Source organism: Topomyia yanbarensis, chromosome 3 (genome assembly GCF_030247195.1).
Source record: "Topomyia yanbarensis strain Yona2022 chromosome 3, ASM3024719v1, whole genome shotgun sequence".
Lineage (NCBI taxonomy): Eukaryota > Metazoa > Arthropoda > Insecta > Diptera > Culicidae > Topomyia > Topomyia yanbarensis.
The window spans coordinates 176,243,128-176,263,237 of NC_080672.1; the positions used below are offsets into that span (position 1 = coordinate 176,243,128).

General features: G+C 37.9%; 1 protein-coding gene across 1 annotated transcript in view; it reads left to right on the forward strand.

Annotated features, from left to right (window-relative positions):
* LOC131688782 (uncharacterized) overlaps window positions 1-20,110 on the forward strand; it is a 141,280-nt gene that overhangs the window by 63,292 nt on the left and 57,878 nt on the right. The window contains exon 3 of the mRNA XM_058973299.1: window positions 11,162-11,291. Within this exon, the coding sequence (XP_058829282.1) occupies window positions 11,162-11,291 (130 nt within the window). The remainder of the gene's footprint in view (window positions 1-11,161; window positions 11,292-20,110) is intronic.

Here is a 20,110-nt window from a genome sequence, read left to right on the forward strand (position 1 = left end):
AACATTATTTTGTGAAAATATTCGTGCAGCAAGCGTTATTCAACTGTTATGCAATTAAAAAAGCGCAAGAGGTGGAGCTTATAGGCAACATGTGTTTTTGTTACGAATGATGTACCAAGAATCATGCTAACACCAGAGATTGTTGCAATAATGTTAGCGATTGCTTTAAAAACAACTTTGCCGAAATGAAATGAAACTTGAAATTGTTTTACAAAAAAAAGCATAAATATTATGTCCACATTCGAATATGACAATATGTAGGTGAAAATGAATAACCAATAAAAATTTATCGAGTAATTTTTGAAAATACTTTGATTTTTTAAGGGGCTTAAAATATCTCAATAAATGTTGTACTTATTGTGTGAATTATTTATTGTACGCAAAGCACTGTGTTCAAATATGCTTTTTCGAGAGTAATCAAAAATTTAAAGCATCATAATGATGAAAGCTTCGTGTTCTGATCATAAAATCTAAACATATTAACTGTTCGTCAACAACTTTTATCGAGAAACAATTCATTCTATCAATAAATATGGCGGTTGTTTTTATTTCTACTATGTTACAAACTCAAGTTGAGTAAAAGTTTTATAAGTGTATCCGCAAGTAAGTTTGCTGACAAGTTGAATAATAATGTCATCTCCAGTTTGCGCGATGATGCTTTACAAAAAACATCCGTAATATGTGTCAAATTTGTTTGTTTCAGAAAATATAAGCAATACAAATAAATAACTTAGATGTAACGTGCAGCAGCTGTGTTTCACACATGCAACAGTCATGTTTTTTGCTATTCTGTTGTCATTGTAATGCAACAAATAACTTTTGTTATTTTTCTAGAACATGTTGTAATTGCTACTTGGGATATTTTCCCCAGAAAATATGGAATGTGCTTTCTAGGTTTCAGTGAACAGAGAGCTTCTATTGAACTAAGGCTGTCCGAAATAATAAGGTAATGATCGGTGGACAAATTATCAATAATCCTAAAGCTATACTGAATAGCAGCGAGCTCTGCGACGTAACAGAAGGATCATTGAGTTTGAAAGAGGTTTTGATTGAAAATACCGGAGCCAGTAGAACCGTTGAGACTTGACTCGTCGGTGTAAATCAACTTGTTGCAGTCGACTTCTCAAAATTTACTATGGGGCCATGCACTAATTACGTAAGACTTTTTTAGAACTTTTCAACCCCCCCCCCCTCCCCTCTGATAAGAGTTCGTAAGATTTTGGTGAACTCCCCCTCCCCCCTACGTAAGATCTTATCATGATTTTCTTAATTAGAAAAGCATATAATTCATTAAATAGAAAGATAGCGAAAACGGTACTTAAAGAATTATTACAAAATTATAAAATTAATGACAAAATTCAACAGTAATCATCAGCAGTAATTTTATTAGCATCCTGATTTTGCCCAGCAGAAATTTCAGAATAACTGCTGGGAGATATTCAGAAACTCCGATTTGGTCCTTATAGTCTGCTTCGCTATATTCGGAAATAGTTCCTTGTGATGTAAAATCTCTTCTGGTAAGAATTAATTCTGAGTTCCAACTGTAACGCTTATCGTACGCGTAGCTCCGAAGAAAATTCGTAGATGGCTATCTACGAATTTTCTTGAAGTCAAATACAGTTCACACTCTGCAAATATTCGGTCTACAAGATCTTTGACAATCGCATGACAGAACATTTTCCGGCTACCTTGCGGAAGCGACTGGCGACTCGAGTTCCTGAACAGAACAATGTACCAAGAAATTGTTGTAACTGCTCCAACACCATCGACAATTAAGTCGCTCCTCACGCTGCCAGCAATCTATAATATTTCATAACTAATTTAGGAATCATATCCTGCCGGAAAATACTTTAATTCGCGGTCCGACCTTCCTTGACCATGATGTACAATATATGCTCGTTTTGTGTAATATACATGTTCATGGCAGAAATAAGAAATAGGACCCTTTTCTTATGAAAATAATATTTTCCACATTGATTTCATTTTTCATACTTGTTTTATGATATTACGTAAGACAGGACAAACTCTCCCTCCCCCTTAGATAAGAATTCGTAAGATATTTTGAAACTCCCCCTCCCCCCCATATTCCCTTACGTAATTAGTGTATGGCCTCTATGAAAGATGTTTGGGATCACTTGCGGACGTATGTTATCTTTCATAGATGTGTCTAAGAATACAGTTGAAGCAGAAGCATTAGGGAGATGATTACCGTTGGGATAATATCAAGAAGGATTGATATTTTGTGCCATGCAATCGAAGTACAAGGACAACAACCTGATTTTGTAATTACTAACGGGCTCAAGATATTGCAGCGGAAGGACACCCGCCAGCACTTCTAGACTCATCGTATTAGTCGAGTACATACAACCCAAAGCAATACGCAAGCAACAATATTGGATTCGCTCTAGTTTGATGAAATGTATGTTCGCAGCGTAGCGGAAACAGAAACTTCCGTACTCTATCGCCGACAATATCGTTGTTTGGCACAGCCTGATCAGGTCTCCTGAGTGGACAGCCCACCATGTTCCGGTTATTGTACGAAAAAAGTTGATCCTTTGTTGGCACTTCTGTTTTAGATACCTAAAGTTAAAACCTGAGCAATAGTTTGATCCATTAACTGAAGCTGTAGTTACGCTGGTTCACACTTTCTTGAAAATACGACTAGCTCAGTTTTCTCCATGGAGAACTCGATACCCAGCTGAAGGGCCCAAGCAGACTAATTGTTCAAGGTATTTTGCAATAGATCTAAATGCTGGTCGCAGTGGTACGACTCCAACAAAAAAAAGGTATTTTGCAATGGTCCTTACAAATCGACAACTTTGGAACCTGTAATAGAGACCACACCGTTATCTGTAAGCTGCCTTAGCGCGCAGGAATTGACAAGACATTCGTCAATGTCTTTCACATAAAAGTTGTAGAGAAGTGGGGTTGAACAAGAGCCCTGAGGAAGACCCATGTAGCTAATTCGTGATGTCTCTAAATCACCATGCCACCATCGAAAAATGCAAAAGTTTAGCAAAAAGTTGTTTAAAATCGGTGAAAGATCATGCTGGTGCAGCGTGCAGGAAGAATGTTGATAAAAACTGAATCAAAAGTCCCCTTAATATCCAAGAAAACTGATGCCATCTGTTCTTTGTTGGCATAGGCTTGAATCTCTTTTAAGAGCAACGCAAGACAACTGTTCGTCTCTTTGCCTTTGCGGAAGCCAAATTGTGTATCAGGCAGTAAGCTATTTGCTCGGATACAGGACAGCATTGCAATCGGTCGATACGAGTTGTTGTAGGAGGCTGATTTTCCTGGTTTTTGGATGGCGATGATCTTCACTTGCCTTCAGCCATGAGGCACAATGTTGCCCTCAAAAACTTATCAAATAAATTTAACAAGCGTCTTTTGGCGGAGTCTGGCTTATTCTTCAACAAGTTGAATTTGATGCTGTCTGGCTTACTGTTACATGACAAGAGAGCAAAAAAAATGTTTCTCTCGCGTGCTATCGTCAGGGGACGCAACGCGGTAGACCTTCTATTCCGGGGCGAAATCCGGACAAACTTTTGTTGCAAAATCTTATATCCAACGGTTTGAATATTCCACGCTCTCGCTAGTACTATTTCGGTTTCGCATACGCCGGGCCGTGCCCCAAAGAGTGCTTATCGATGTTTCCCTTGTTAGTCCGTCAACGAACCGGTGCCAGTAACTCCATTTCTTAGGTTTCATCAAACTCTTCATTCGCGTGTTTAACATCGCGTACTGTCAATATCTAGCGGGTAACCCGTCGTCCAAGAAGATCCTATACTCGGCGGCCTTCTCCAAGTACACGACTGAGCACTCTTAGGTTGGGAGGCCGTCCGCGAGAGTTCGCATCTGGTATGCGTTTAGTCTGAGCATGAATCGCTTTATCGAGAATCAAGCCAGTCAGGCACCCGTGCTCTTCCTCCGGAGGAAGCTCTTGTGAGGACTCGTTTTGCCCGATATCGCGTATGCGTTGCTTTTTCAATCAACATTTCGTGAGAGGTCATACGAAGCTATGATTGTATTCGGTGGCCTTGAACCGTTAGCAATAGTAATTACGATTGGCAGATGGTCGCTACCGTGGGGATCAGGGATTAGCTTCCACATGCAATCTAACCGCAGCAGATGTCGAGCAGATGGACAAGTCTAAGGTGGGGGAGCTGGAATCCGTGACATTTCACCCGTGTTCAAAATGGTCATATTGAACTTGTCGCAAAGCTCGTGGAGTGAGATTGATCGATTATCGTCATGAAGGCAACCCCATGCCATACCGTGGAAGTTGGAATAATCTAAAACTAGACTCGAAGTGGGGAGGAGTTCCGCAATATCCCAACGCCGTCGGTGGCCAACTGAGGCTCTAGGGGGAATGAAGGTGGAAGTAATGCAAAGATCTTTTGGTTTGGCAAGCGACAATTTCAATGCCTGGTGTCGAGGGAGGGTTCATTCGACTGCAATAATAGCACTTTTGATCCCCAAAAGTACTCCTTCGTAAGAGTCTTCTCGATACAAGCAAATAATGTTGAAATCGTGAAAGTTGAGATCCATTCCTGTAGTAAACCATGTTTCGCATAAGGCAAATGTATCGTATTTCAAGTTAATCAATATTTTTTTTAAAAAATCTATTCTTGGGATAATGTTTCTGTAATTCCACTGTAGAACAGTGATTAAATCCGCGACCTTGTGCGATGAATTATTCATCGAAGTATGCAATCGCTGAAAGAAGCAGCCATTTTTACTAAAAGTTTATTAGGATTCATCTAAGGGTCAGAAATGTTTAAAGCTGTAAATATATGGGCCACAATATCGGAAAATTTTATTAAGTCCGCGCTGATTTCTTTCTCTGGCTGAGATATGCGAACCCTTGGGGTTTTCGATGGCCCAGCAAGTTCTGTGAACTCCTTTTCTGAGCTTAGGTTTTTGAGATAGGGGGCTACTTGCTTCTTCGGTTTTTCACCAGTACTTCCTCGAGTGTTTATTTTTAGAGCACCTTAAACAGACACCTTCTGGCCTTTACAACGAAGCTTGGGTAAGGAGATGTTCCTCTTTTTTCTATTTCTTCTAGGCACAGCAGATGAACAACCTTCTGGGGTTCGTCAAAGTCGCCTTCGTCAGTAGACACGTTAGTATAGATTTTAGTAGGGTCCGATGGCGTAGCTATCTTTAGCATTTCTGCAAAAGATAGCTTAGAACGTCCTTGAAGGGAACACTTAAGTTTCTCATCGCGCTGTTGGTACATGTCGGGAGATCATGTAGGTTTCCACCACAATAGAAACGCTTTTCAACATCCCTTCCACAAGAATCATCCACATGATTCCTACTGCATTTCCCACAACGAACCTTACTGCTACAATGGGATGCTGTGTGTCCCAGTTGTTTCCAATTTGTGCAGTTCATGACTCGCGCACAAAAATGCGAACAGGTAGACGAACCTTGCCAAAGAGGGGGTAGTTAAGTAGTGCATAACCAACGAAGGTCTTTCGATAAGAGTCTGACTTGACGTATGTCCTTTTCCCGTCAGCCGCGACTGATGCTGAATGCAAACGTTTGTACTCCATCTTCACTGGCATGAGCATAGGGTTTTTAAAATAGCCAACTTTACCACCACTCGAAACTAATCAGGGCGAATTTTCGATACAACTGTCACAGCTGAATACCGCTCGGTCAGAACTCGAGAAATCTGCAACATGGTCCGGAAGAAGACCACAAATGGCCCGGTTCAGTCGGGGAGGTGATTTTATTTCTGCATCATTTTCAGGGGAAGTCATTTTTGCACGGGCATATTGCCCAGTGTAAGCTGGTATTATGTACAAGAATGGGAAGTATAATATTATAGCGATACTAAACTTGTATATGTAACGGTATCCAGACGGCTTACTAGAAAAAAATACACTGCTTCACTGCTCACTGGCCTGGTAACGGTAAACGCATAAAAACTCAAAAGAAGGGGGAAATACTGAAACAGCGGCAGCGGATTAGCACTATTCTTTTCAACGTTACACTGTAATAATCATTATACAAGGGTTAGCGTCTTTGACAATTAACCCAGCAAATGAATGAGGGTCATGGTGGCTGAATCAAATGTGTGGTTCTATTAGTTTGATTTTTAAAAATTATCATTTATCAATTACAAAAAGTACAAAAAATCGACTACGTATCTTTAACGTCAGCTGCATCGGAAAAGACCCAAAACTGTATATGGCTCAAGGACCCTATTATGGATCAAACCGCCCTATGTCTAAAGTTACGCCACTGGCATGGTACACACTCTACACAGTTAATAAAGTCTTGTAGCTTTGCAACTCGAAGGAGTAGCACCAATAACAGTGCACAAGAATCAACTTTGATCAAGACATATTTCCTCTCAATTATATTTAGTTTTTTGACGGCGGTTTGCATTCCAGATGACATAATACAACAAGTATAATCTTACCATCTATTGGTATTATCTTAATGGCTATTGGCATGATCTGAACCAAGTGCGGTGGTACGTTACTGTTGTGGAGACTGAAGCTAAACAACACCTTAACGATTCCTTTAATCTGCTTTTGCCAAGATCGTTCCTTTTATTCTCTTTCCATGACATATTCAAAGTGTGTAAATCACATTTCCAAATACATTTTCTCCACTGCATGTTTTCGCTCAGTTCTGTTTATGCATGATGTTTTGTGAAACAAAACGACAGTTATATGTTCCGATTCCTCTAATCTTGAAATGCAACCGGCTCTCGCACTAAGGGAGTTGTTGTAGACGGGTGCTTCTAGACTGGACAAAAGTACCAACCACATAGGCACTTTTTCCAATCGCCTGTTGCATTTGAAATGGTTAAAGTTTATTTATGTTTATAGAAAGGTGTTTATGCTTCTGCCGCCCTTTCGATCCGCTACGGCACTTTGTATATCGTTTCAGACTGTGATCCCTAACTCAGCGAGATGGAAGAATACGAGCATTCCCGCCCAGACATGTTGGTTTCGAATTAGTAGCAAATGCAGATAGACAGTTTAGTAGTCAGCCCTATAGTTTTATACATTCTGCTTATTTTTTGAAAGCATTCAGCGTCAATGCCTTCACACTGTGTTGCGAGGTCTACTTGTTAACATATGTGTACGACTGTAAGCTAATCGATCCAATATTATGCCACTTGTGGTTACCACGATCAAACAGTTTGAAACAATGTACTAAATATGTTTACTACACGACAACAGAAGCGAAAGGTTAGTCAAATTAATTGGAACCGACAAATTATGTTTTCTCTTAAAGTAAATTTGGTAAAGTTAAGATTATATATGTCAATTTGGTGTTCAGCATTAGTGCCAACTTAAAACGTTACCTGTCAATTCCCATTTGGTCTCCTGGTTAGCAGTAGGCTCGTAGAATATTTTATCGCCTTGCCCCTGGTAATAAGTTGACAAACACATCACAAGTATGCATATCAAACAGGTATGTATGGGAGGTGATTCGTTCATTTGCCCGATCAAGTGTAAAAGTTTGTATATTGATCATTGCGAAATCTCCATCGATTTAAACAGCGTTTTAATTGAATGTTACCTCACATGCAAATATCGTGGTGCTGGTGGCGCTGTTTAATTAGTGCCGTTTGGCTTCATAAATAAGTTTGCTAATGAAGCTGAAGTTCAATCATCTAGACGGAGCCACATTCAACAACTCCTTGCGGTCGATTTCGTCTCGAAGGATGCACGTGACACGGCATAAGTTGGTCCCTTAGGTTAGCTAAGTGCTGAGTATGAATACGCAAAGCGGTTGTTTGTCTGTGGTCAGGTTTGCACTCGGGTTAAGCAACCATGTCGCTCTGAAGCTCAATCACTTAGCAGAGGTTTGCAACCGATTTACCTCCTCTTTACAAGTAGTGTTATTTAGTTCACTGTACTGACTTACTGTACATTTTGGTTAGTTTAACTTGGCATTTGTGTACCATTACAACTAGTGAATCATGAAATGCCAAACTGAAGCATTCTCTTCGAAAATTTACTTTTAATCCAAGACCCGGGCCTATGTTGTTGATATCCTTCAACTAAGTTCAGTAAAATCGTTTCAGTGGGAGAACACATTTCGTGAATGTTTCTGCAGGGGCGGATCCAGAAAAAAATTTCGGAGGGGGTCCGAAATTTCGATTTTGAAATGTTCATTGTACAATGTGTAATATGTAATAACCTCATTTAATTAATATCAGTTTTGGTGATCGAATCTCGTTTGGCATGATCTTGAGTTTAGAAGGAATTTAAAATAAAAAATAATTTAAAATTTCGGAACAAGTTGAAAATTTTCGGGGGGGGGGGTCCGGACCCCCAGAACCCTCCCCCTCGATCCGCCACTGGGTTCTAGTCTCATATAAAACAAGACCATTGTCATATAACGTTTAGAAAATCGGTGTCATTGACTACCGTTCACGGGAGGAATAAAAAAGGTTGATACACAATAAGCGCCATTTCGACCCACTGATTACTCATATCAGCTACGAGTGAAGGGCATTTGTCAGGCTGTTGAGCGCGATACCATATCGGTGAGGCGTAATTTTATGAAGAAAGATCAGTTGTCTTCACTGACAGTGACAATTTCTATTGATAGTGGTTGGGCACCCGTCTACCAACCTGTTATGAAGGCATGTTTGACGATGAGTTCATTCGGGAATTGTCTGATAACTGTTTTCAGATATGGCCTGTGCTGAATCGTATTTATGGTGAAAATAATTATCAGTACTATAAATATAACACGGAAGTAAACAAGTCTAACACGAAATATACTCAATTTAAGATGAAAATGTGAAAAGGTCGTAAGTGTTAAACTTTTATTAAAGAACAATCCCGCACAGACACCAAATCAGTTGCGGTGAAAAGGAGCACCAACCATGGACAAATACAACTCCTAGAAGTATAATGTCTGATAGTTCAGAAATGACATTCAGAAACTGATCTGCTGAAGATCTGGATACGTCATTGTACCGACAGAAGAGTCTCAAAAGACGGCAGTTGAGTGATTTCGAATGAACAGAACATGGTTCCGCTTGAAATATATTAAAATACGACGGCGAAGAAACTACGACAACTGTGGCGAAATGTACGCTGTTTGCCAGATTCTTCTCGAGTGTTTTTTCAACTGACTCGCCAACCGCAATCGAACTCGAAAATGCCTCTCGCGACGTTCCTGCTTGCGCTGTTGATTTGGATGTGTTTACTGTCTCTGAACAAATGGTTATATCTGAAATTCATAAAACCAAGTCATCTTATGCACCCGGCCTCAGTGTTATACCTTCAACTGTATTGAAAAAATGTTCGGACTTACTTGTAACACCACTTGCATATATTTTCAACCTATCGCTTCAGCAGCAAACGTTTCCTGAGGATTGTAAATGCTGAGTAATGTTCCCGGTATTCAAGAAAGGTGACAAACGCAACATAGCGAACTATCGCGGAATCACTTCACTAGGAGTCGAATCTAAAGTGTTTGAATCAATTATCAACGAAGCGTTATTTTCTGCTTGTCGACACTACATTAGTACATCCCAGCACGGATTTTTCCCAGGACGTTCAGTCGAGACGAATCTCGTCTGCTTTACGTCATTTTGCACGGAACAAATGCCTAAGAAATTGCAGGTGGATACTATTTACACTGAAAGGCAGCTTTTGATAGAGTTAATCATGAGATACTGATAACAAAGCTTGATAAGCTAGGGTGTTCTACTAGATTCTGCCATTGGCTTCGATCCTACCTTGTGCACCGTGAAATCGTTGTTCAAACTGGCGATATTGTTTCAGAATCCTTTTTCAACACTTCCGGAGTTCCTCAAGGTAGTACGCTAGGTCCACTACTTTTTTCACTGTTCATGAACGATGCGGTTTTCGTTCTAAACCGTGGAGGAAAGCTGTTTTTTGCCGACGACTTAAAATTTTTTCTTGTTATACGGAATGAAGCCGATTGCCGTGAGCTACAGCATCTTATTGACACCTTTTATAGCTGGTGTGTAGGAAACATGATGGTCCTTAGCGTTGCAAAAGGTTTTGTCATCAGCTATTATCGAACGAGAAATATGCTTACCTTCAACTATAACATCGCAGGAACTCTACTACAACGCGTTGACCACGTAAAGGATCTAGGAGTCATGCTTGATGATAAGCTAACGTATACTCATCACGTCTCAGCGACCATCGACAGAGCCAATCGTTTGCTGGGAGGATCGAAGCAGTCCAGCGTAAATTCATACGATATGCGTTACGTCTTTAACTTCTTCAGCCTGTCGATAGACGAACGAAACGCCAACCACTAGTCCTTTAATTCGTCTGAAAGTGCCTCGTCCCATGTCAGAAAGCGCTTCCAAAGTTGCTGTATGTATATTGAAGTGGGACACGGTTATATGAAAAAAATAAAATTTTGCTCCAAGTTACTTTTTGGGTCTCATTTTATTCCCAGAACAACTCCGCAAATTCTAAGCTCGATCGGTGAAACTATATTTTTGCGTCCACGGCTTAAAGTTTATATGAGATTTCGTATAGGAAAATCGTCTTTTGCAAAATAATTCTTCCAAGAGTCGCCCGTTACTTCCTAAAAATAAATTAATGTCTGATTTTTATAGCAAATTTATCAAGTAAATAAAGTCTCGAAGACCGCGAAACGATCTGACGCTTGTGATAAAAGTTATTAATGTATATGTTTGCGTTTGACACAACTGACGAAAATCTGGGATGAATCAGTTCACGTCGTATAGTGGGATATTGAATAATGATCCTAAATCTATGAATGAAATTATGAGTTAATCTTTAATTTTATGTATATGTTCATAAAGTTGTGAACTAGGTCACGTACAGAAAATCGATTTGGTAAAGACATGGTGGAAAATGGTAACTGAAGCTCACAAAATAAAAACATATATCTCCACTAATAAAAGCATTATGTAGCAGTTTCTGAAGGAAAATTTAAAGTAATTATAAAACTTATGATTTTTGTTAATGGTCCTGTTTTCGTAACGTAAAAACGTGATTCTTGTATAATTCATGGCACTTTTTTCACGTTTTGGGAATATTTTTTTTTTCGGTTTGCGCAACCTTTTATTTTTTTTACTAATCCTGATCCTGCATCCGTAAACTTGCACTATTGCTTCAACTAGCTCAATAACAAAACCATTCATTTTACCATTATGTTTCAGGTGGTGATGATTGCGGGAGCAACACCCGAATACATGTATCTTCAGTCGGCCTGCTCATCAAAGTTTGTCCGGATAGTGGCAAAAAATGGCACTGTCTATGCAGACGACAACGGACAAAGTGGTCGTCCACGTAAGTACCCATTAGTATGTTTTAATAATAAATTTCATCCTTAACTAGCTACCATTTACATGAATAAAACTCAAATTGTGGTAAAACAATCGAAGGCAGTTCAATATAATACATTTTAAGAATGTAACACTAATTTTTCGTGCGATATGTAAAATTGAAATCCAATCCGTTAAATATTGCTTTTAGTTTTTTGTGTCAAAATTCATCACGATAAACTACCAAAGATTTCACTGAACCAAAAGCGCTTAAAAATACCAAGATCAAACCAATTAAGATACAAAATTTTATGGAGCAAAAAAGATTCCGTTTCGGGTGGTCTGTAGAGTGATGAAATGTTTCGCTTGGTGTTATAACTATTATAATTATCAATACCGGCTTGTTGATTTTGTGTGGCATATTCCGATGTTTAGCCATCCTATGATGCCTCCTTCATCATCAGTGTTGGACTGTCAACGCGGAGATGCAAAAGAGAAACAACGTTTGTCGGAATAAAAAAAAATCCCATAATATGAAATTGAGTTCTCATCAATCGATCTCCACTCGTATAGTTATAATGTATCCCGCATTGGGCCTAGTGATGCTTCGCCATCCCTTGATCTGGTGCGACTGGTTGGATATTGGTTATCGCTAATAATGACCTACTACGTTATAGTTTTAGGAACAATTAACTTATCAACTTTTTTCACCAATGAGTCATCTCATTGAAAGCGGAATCGTCGTTTGAAGGATTATTGTTCCAGGTAAGGCACCTTTATCCACTCTCTTCGAATTTTTAATGATAAATTTGTGTATCGTTGGTAAAACACAAAAGCCCCCATAACCGAACCAAAACAAAATTGTGAATCAGTTTAAATTGCTGTGGTGGTGATAAGAAAATGGTGTTATAACATTAAGTTATTTATTCCAAAAATGCTTGCGTGTAGGACCCGATGATAATGAAAGCATCGCGTGATCCCGCCACAAAGTTGTGCCGACCCTGAGTGTCTAATAAAATGTTGGCAATTTTAGGAATCTGCACCTTCTGGGAGGTTCTCGACAGCAAACCACACAGATGCAAGGATTTTCTTCTTTTTCAGCCGGTGCCAATTTCGACACGCGATATTGAAGCGCTCTTTTGGTTATGCTTTGTCTTCCAGAGTGTTACATATATTGCGTGAGTGCATCCCTCTGGGTATTTTACTATCAAAAGTTGGTACTAATTATGTTATTCATCGAGGAGATTGCCGAAAAAGTGACGGCCGCCAAGCATACATTCGAAAACAGAAGAGGCGTCTTACCCAACTCACAGCTAGATTGAGGCGTGGCACGTTGTTTGTTTTGGTACGCGTCACTTTACAGCAGTAAAACACTTTACGCCGCAGTGGGAAGCATTTATCACGCGGTTTTCCATCTAGATAGCAAATAAATTAGACGCGCTGACTGGTGATACCTACGCGTAAAGCATGTTTATCTTAAACGTGCACGAAAGTGATCAAGTTATAATTCTCAGCTGAGCGCAAGCTACCGAAGTTTGGTATCTTTGTCATCATCAGCCCTAATAGCCGAGTTTATTATCCCGCCTGGCGTACACAGCAGTAGGCGCTGGAGATGAAATGCACCAATTAATGTATTACCGCTGCGTTTGCATTGGAGAAGCCGCACGGGCACGTGGCTTTGATTTACGGCTTAAAACGAATCCAAACGATGCTACTTGATTACTAACCAAACACATCAGCAGACAGAACTCTTTCCCTTTTCAACCGCAGCGCGTTGAATAAAGAGTCCGTATCCAATTAGAGGACAGACAGAATCGTATACCAGAATCCAATCTTTTTTTGGATTACTCCAATCGAGTTGTTGTGCCGATATTTGGTAACTATTCGTCGTTCAAGCAACATTCCACACCACCATAATTTGTATTAATTGGTAGGCGTTTAGGACTGGCCAATTTTCTCAAGGCACTTTGGTTCCCTGTATCACGTATTCTGTCAATTCCGTTTGAAGTTGAACCGGCTTTAGCACTAGCAAAATCCACAGCACAGGAGTGAATAGTTGCTTCGAAGTTGTGCTGCAGTGCCGGGTAATAAAAAAAAAGAATATAAAATTATCGAGACAACATGATCTGCGAAGGTATTTTGGAATGAACCGGGAAAATTAAGAGGTTAAACTGCGCGAGGCTTGATCAAGATTTGAGATATTTGATCGATGCATGCAGCCAAGCGTTGGCGGCATGCAACCGCTGAAGATGACACAGCACATCTACTCATGCATCCCTTCCTAAAGCAACGGGCACTTGATTTCATTAGGCTCCATTAACCCCGGTGAGCTTTACCTACATAACATAACGAGAACCGTAGAAACACTAGAAAAAAGTGGCCATGCTTGTTTGGCCGTTATGGCAAAAGCACATAATCATCTAGCAATTTAATAAACAACGATACCTGACCGATTCCACCACCTCACACACATTCCTGTACTAATCGGCGACTTATCAAAGACTATTCCATCTTCTTTATTATTAGTGTTCAACCTGTTCGAGCCTCTCAAGGTTCGTAAATATAACTGCACGATATTTGTTTTGTACCTTTTTCAGCTGATTGTAAAAAAGGTTGGAATGCTATAAACAAACACACACAGCAACGTATATCACTAGCAAACACCTACCCCCACTTCAGACGATGCATACAGGCGGTCAATCTTTTGCTGACTCTCTCCGTTTCATTCTCACTTTGTGGGCTCTAGAGTTCCGAGTTTTCCCGTATTTAATTTTCGTCAAAAAACAATTACTAGGAAAACATAATTTTGCTAACGACCAAATACAAACATTCAACCGTGTTTCACACTAACTAGGACGAATCCACCTTAGAGTGTTACTCCAACTTCTGATTAACATAACTATTTCAGTAATGACTTGATTATAATACAATTGAAAGCACCACATCAATACGATCTGTGTTTCAGTAGCGCATAAAAAGAGTATCTCAGTAGCGCATGCATCAAAAGGGCAAAACATTGACCTTCTCTTGAAAAAGTCTTATCCACGATTGGAATAATATTTCTCCAAAACACTCTTCATTTTGTTCACCAAGCTGCTTTGACCACTTCACACTAGGCTGACCACATCGCTCAGGGCAGAAGATGATGATTGTACAGTTTCGTTAAGTGTGTCCTAGTAAAACCGATGCATCGAATTCGAATCGATAGATTTGGTTCAACAGAAAGCAATGGGGTGATTTTTGTTTGTGAAACGTTAAATTGCAGCATGCTTTGTGAAAAATCGACCGAAGAAAATAAGGGTGTTTAAACACAGGCACTGGCGCTCGTCTGAAGTGTTCGCTTGTTTCTTATGAAGCAAATTTCCTAAGAAGAGTTTTATTTGTTCTGGTGGGATGTTTAATACCCTAATACTGTCTAGTATGTACAATTTCTATTTATACGGGGTTACTCCGTCAGAATGATTCGTAGCGTATAATGAATAAGGAAAACCTTAGGTTATACACGTCGCCGTACGGGCCTGGCGCCTTGCCTGATTATTGCGAACAATCTGGTAACGGGTGATTCAAAACCCAGGAAAGTCGAATGTTACTGGGAGTTAGTAGCATAGCTCTACCACTATGTCTTTTGTGGGAATTCGATCATCGAGCACTTACAAACACATCAACGAAGGATAAATCTGCATTCCTTAATTGATAAGACGAAATATTTTGAGATCATACACGAAGGATAGGTGTGGTGTTTTCAGCTAATTTTAATGTTCGATCTATTTGTTTTCCCATATAAGTATGCGCTCGTTTACAACAATTTTTGGGGTTATCCAAATCAAATATTTTATTAAAGTTTGCTATTTTTTCTTTTATTCGAGACGCCCATGATTGAAGCAGTTTTCCGAGTCGTAGTGTAAGGTTTTGCTGCTATATGTCCTTTTTAGGCGCTGGGGATCGTTTGCCTCAAGACTAAACGATCTCTGATAATTCTCCATCGCGACTCAATAAAATAACTACATTAATCATTTGCACTACCCATGACTTTGGTCTGCAACCAGGATTACATTACGGGAAGGACTCATCTCTTGACAAGTGATTTGGTATAATAGAAATAAATTGTGTATTCTATGCGCTTCCCAGGCAATGCTCAAGCTCATCCAGTTGTGCATTGGAATGGGTTGAACAGATTTGAAAGTAATTGTGCTTGCCCGCCAGAAAACCAGAAATGCCATCGCCAGGTTATTTATTGTAAGGAATATAAACATCACCGCAGCTTCCAGAGATTAAATTATAACCTTTTTCCGGGAGGTGCTTCTAGGTGTGTAGGTATATGAAGAATGAAGATTCAACTCTGATGCTGAAAAATATGACTGAAGCGGAGAAACTAAAAGTGCATGAACGGTGCTGAAAGCAACACTCAAAATCATCATCACATAAACAAATTGACTGACTGTTACGCCTAAACCGCAATGATTTCTTCAACATTCTTCTAATAGTTCTTTTCTAAAAAGGGCAACATTTTCCCGACACTCGTAGCTCTTGGCGAAAGCTCATCACACTTTAAATTAATCATACTTAAACTGACAGTAAGGCTCTGTATATTATATCTGTTATACGGAGAACGGGAAATGCATTCAAAACCCTCGGCAACAGTTGTGAAAGCCTAAAGCAGATTGCCCCCGAGAGGTGGCAAAAGCGATTTTCCACATTATAGTTCAATTTACCTGACAACATCCCGAAGGATTAATTTGCGTTTTGACCGATCTTCTTTGGTGTTCCGGCTTTCTAGTAATTAAATTGTTTTTTGTTTTTATTTTTAGGGCCAGGCTAGGCCACCTTTTGGTTTCAAAATATATTTTTCTATTCTTTCCGTTTCTGCCTACCTGGGATTTACCGATCATCATACAAAGTAGGAATTCCGTTCCGCGTGCAATTCCTCTCTTCCCTCCATGAAAAACAACCAAACTTTCACAGTGTTTCGGATTTACATTTGATCTGTGGTGTCGAAGTGTGGAAGTGTTAGGAAGCAAAGTTTTTGAGCATGATGACAAAAAGACAAAGCAGGAAATCTCACAACACAACGTGTGCATGTTTTTTTTAGAAAAGGTACTGACATCTTGGTCGAGGTGTTTGTCTAAATAAAACACATTTTAAATTATTCATAAAAAAAGCTTATGAAACACATTCTCCTGTCTTTTTTATAAATCTAATCCCTTTAACTATGGTTATTCGGATGAATGAACGCCTAGCTCAAAATGGCCTAAGGCAAAAAGCTGCTTTCTTTTCAGGATACGAAAGGATCGGATCTGCCATTGACCGACGGAACAAGGGAGGGAAGCATTCCCAGGTGAAAGCTATGCTTATTCTACAAAACTGAACCAAAGTGCCATGCTAATCTAATCAGTGAACGAGAAGGGCCTTTGAAATATATTTAGAGTGGTGTTCCGAAAATATATTCTTTGTGATGAAAGTTGATTAGTTGGACTAAATATTTTACTTCCAATTTCGGATCTGCTTTGACATTTCTACTTTTCAAGTAGTGAGTTATAGACCGTACCACACAAGGCGTTCGTGATCTTCTCTCATTTAATTGTTTGTTACACTTATTGGGAGCAGGGTAGTTCCGAGCCATATTTTTATACTTGAACAAAGAAATGTAACCATCACTTTACATACATTGTTTTATTGTGTTATTTCTCAACAGAACCTCTATTTTCCTACTCCTGGAATTTTTTTCTATAAGTTTTTGAAGATTCACCATACACAAGCATAGATGGCAGCATTAAAACACTCAAAGACAAAAAAGGTAATAAAAATCTAACACAGTGTAATCTTCAAATAAAATAAAATACTCTTAACATGGTAATTAAACAGATATTATTCTTTAAAGTTGTTCATAGAAAGTTCGTTATTTGTTAGAAAGATGATGTTTTGATATTCTTGATAATATTGTGTAAAAATTTTGTTGACAAAAATATTAATGGATAAATGACGTGAGATGTCGACAAGCAACTCTTTAACTGAACTGTTTTTTTGCTTGCTTTAACAAGACCTTTGATTATTTGAACTAGATCTGTGAAGTAATTAACGTGTAAATAAGCATTTTTTATTAGTTTGAAAGATGAGTTTTTTTCAAAGAGATATCTCCATCGTGCTGAACCCCCGATTTTTTGACGAAATATATAATTACAATATATTCAATTGGGGTAGAGTCTGAAAAATTGGAAAATAAGATTTAGAAATAGAAATGGGTTGGAAAAGAACCCCCAGTATATATATATATATATATATATATATATATATATATATATATATATATATATATATATATATATATATATATATATATATATATATATATATATATATATATATATATATATATATATATATATATATATATATATATATATATATATATATATATATATATATATATATATATATATATATATATATATATATATATATATATATATATATATATATATATATATATATATATATATATATATATATATATATATATATATATATATATTAAGGGAGTTTCTGCAAAAATGGAATATTCGAAGGTATACCAAAATGTTATTACCGCAAGCTTATAGTCTTAAGGCACAAATTCCCGACTACATATGGGGAACGTACCGTTTGAGCCAATATATTCTGATTCCTGATAGTCGTAAGTTTACACTAAAATTTATCGATATAAACCTGCCCCAATTAGGTTGTTACAAAGAGCTATAACGTTTTTAAGATTGCCATTTATTTTTCGAGGTAAAATATAAATATTCTTCAATGCATCGATTACAAATTGAAAAGGCCCTTTCCAAAAAACTAAACCCCATCCAAAGCCCTTTCAGGAAAATTAAACAAAATCAACTTTCATTAAGTTAAATCAGAGTTGCAGAATTTAAAATTTCGACCTATTTCTTCGGATTAATTATTAATTACCGTTATACGCCAACTTCCCGTCAAAGTAAGAAATTAATATTTGACCGATGCCCATCCTACATATGCACAAATAAACTCGGAAATATTCATCAAAATCGGAGAATACGACCATTGACAAAATTTTGAAAAACTGGCTCTTAAGTATGGTATATCGCCAGGGACTGTATATGTCATACCTTCTTGACGTAATTTTAACCATTTTTTACCTTTTGAGTACAGTAAGATTATTGTTCTATTCAATAAAAATCGCTATACCTTATTCAACGTACATTTATTTGCACGTGGAATACGAATAACACAAAATATAACGTATAATGAAATACATACATGTATTTGGTGCAATGGAATTTTATATAATAATAGCCGGATAAATTTTTTCATAATATAATAACCAAACAAAAAACTTACACTTGCCACATTTTTCCGTGTGAGCAGGAAAAATCAAGCGCCAAAAACTCACTAGTAATTTAACAGATACCAAGGCTTATGTGTGTGGTAGGTGCGTTTATAATCGCTAGAAATTTTTATAAGTGCAATTGAAAGAAATGCGAAACAATCCATTACACACCTATTTCATTGACAAGCAGTTTATGGAAATTTAGCATTTCTTACGGAAAATTGCCTTATTTTATTTTTATTTGGATTTGAATTGGATTTTTTAAACGTTTTTTTTCGCTATAAATATAACACAAATTGCCAAAAATTTTACTAAAAAGGTTTAGTTTTGGATGTATTAAGGATGCTTTATCGGGGAATTTTGACCTCCAATAAGAACGTTTATGATGCATATTGATGGATGTAGATGTAAAATGCATGTTTTTATGCAAAACAATGGATGTTTTAAATTTAGGATTTTTTTACCATTGTGCTGTTTATTACAAACTAAGTTAGCATGTAAAAAGGGTTAAGTAAATAATACGTATATAATATATGACAATTACGACTGTTGATTCACTGAAACTGCAAAATTCGCGATGATGACTTGTGGCAGTAGCTCCGTTTGGAGTTTTAATAAAAGAAAAAGCATAAGTTTCTTGTTTTTGCTTTTATTTTTTAAATCTGGTTTTTTCATCCTTTTCGGGTGCGAACATATCTCTATCCGAATCTTAAGGCTGTCCGATTTATATACTTTAAATTTAAATTCGATTTTTATATTCCAATATATTTAAACTCTCTTATTGATTTGGAATGGTACAGTTTGTACCGCACATATAGCTATTTCGACAGAATATCTAATTTGTAACCACATTTAAAGTAACGTAAAATATAAAGAAAACGCACACAGTTTAAATATCCTTCTCAACACTTTTCACAGCGGAAGAAGCAATAAATCATACAAGCAGCTGCTAAAGACAATTTCAATTAGGCTCTAGTCATAGCGCCTTACGTTCAATGGGGATACGAAGACATACTCATAATACATTTAAAGGATTTATTGGATTGCATCTGCACATCACTGGAAACATATGTAAGAATGCATCCTTGATGCCCTTTCACGATTACTCGAACCTTTTTTCCCATTTCAATTCGGTAACTGTGTTAGCAGCGAACTGTGCCATTAGCTTCGACACCGGGCTGCAAAGGCGCGCGCTTCGTTTTAATTTATCATTAAGGTCATTAAATTAATTGAAATTGCTTCTACTCCGATCGTTTCATTTTAAAAACGTGTTCCTCCATCCGCATTGAGTCGATGATACGGTTAACATTCCGCATTTGAGGGAACAGTAGGTCATGAAGCGACAATTCATTTGGGACTTTTATAGTGGTCTGAACACCCCGCAAACTCGACCCGGAAATGAAGATGTTCTGGTATTTTACAACCGAAACAACACGCCCTGGCTTAATTAGGTCTATAGAACGATTGGGGGCGATTTAGCAGTACATATATGCAATTTATGTTAG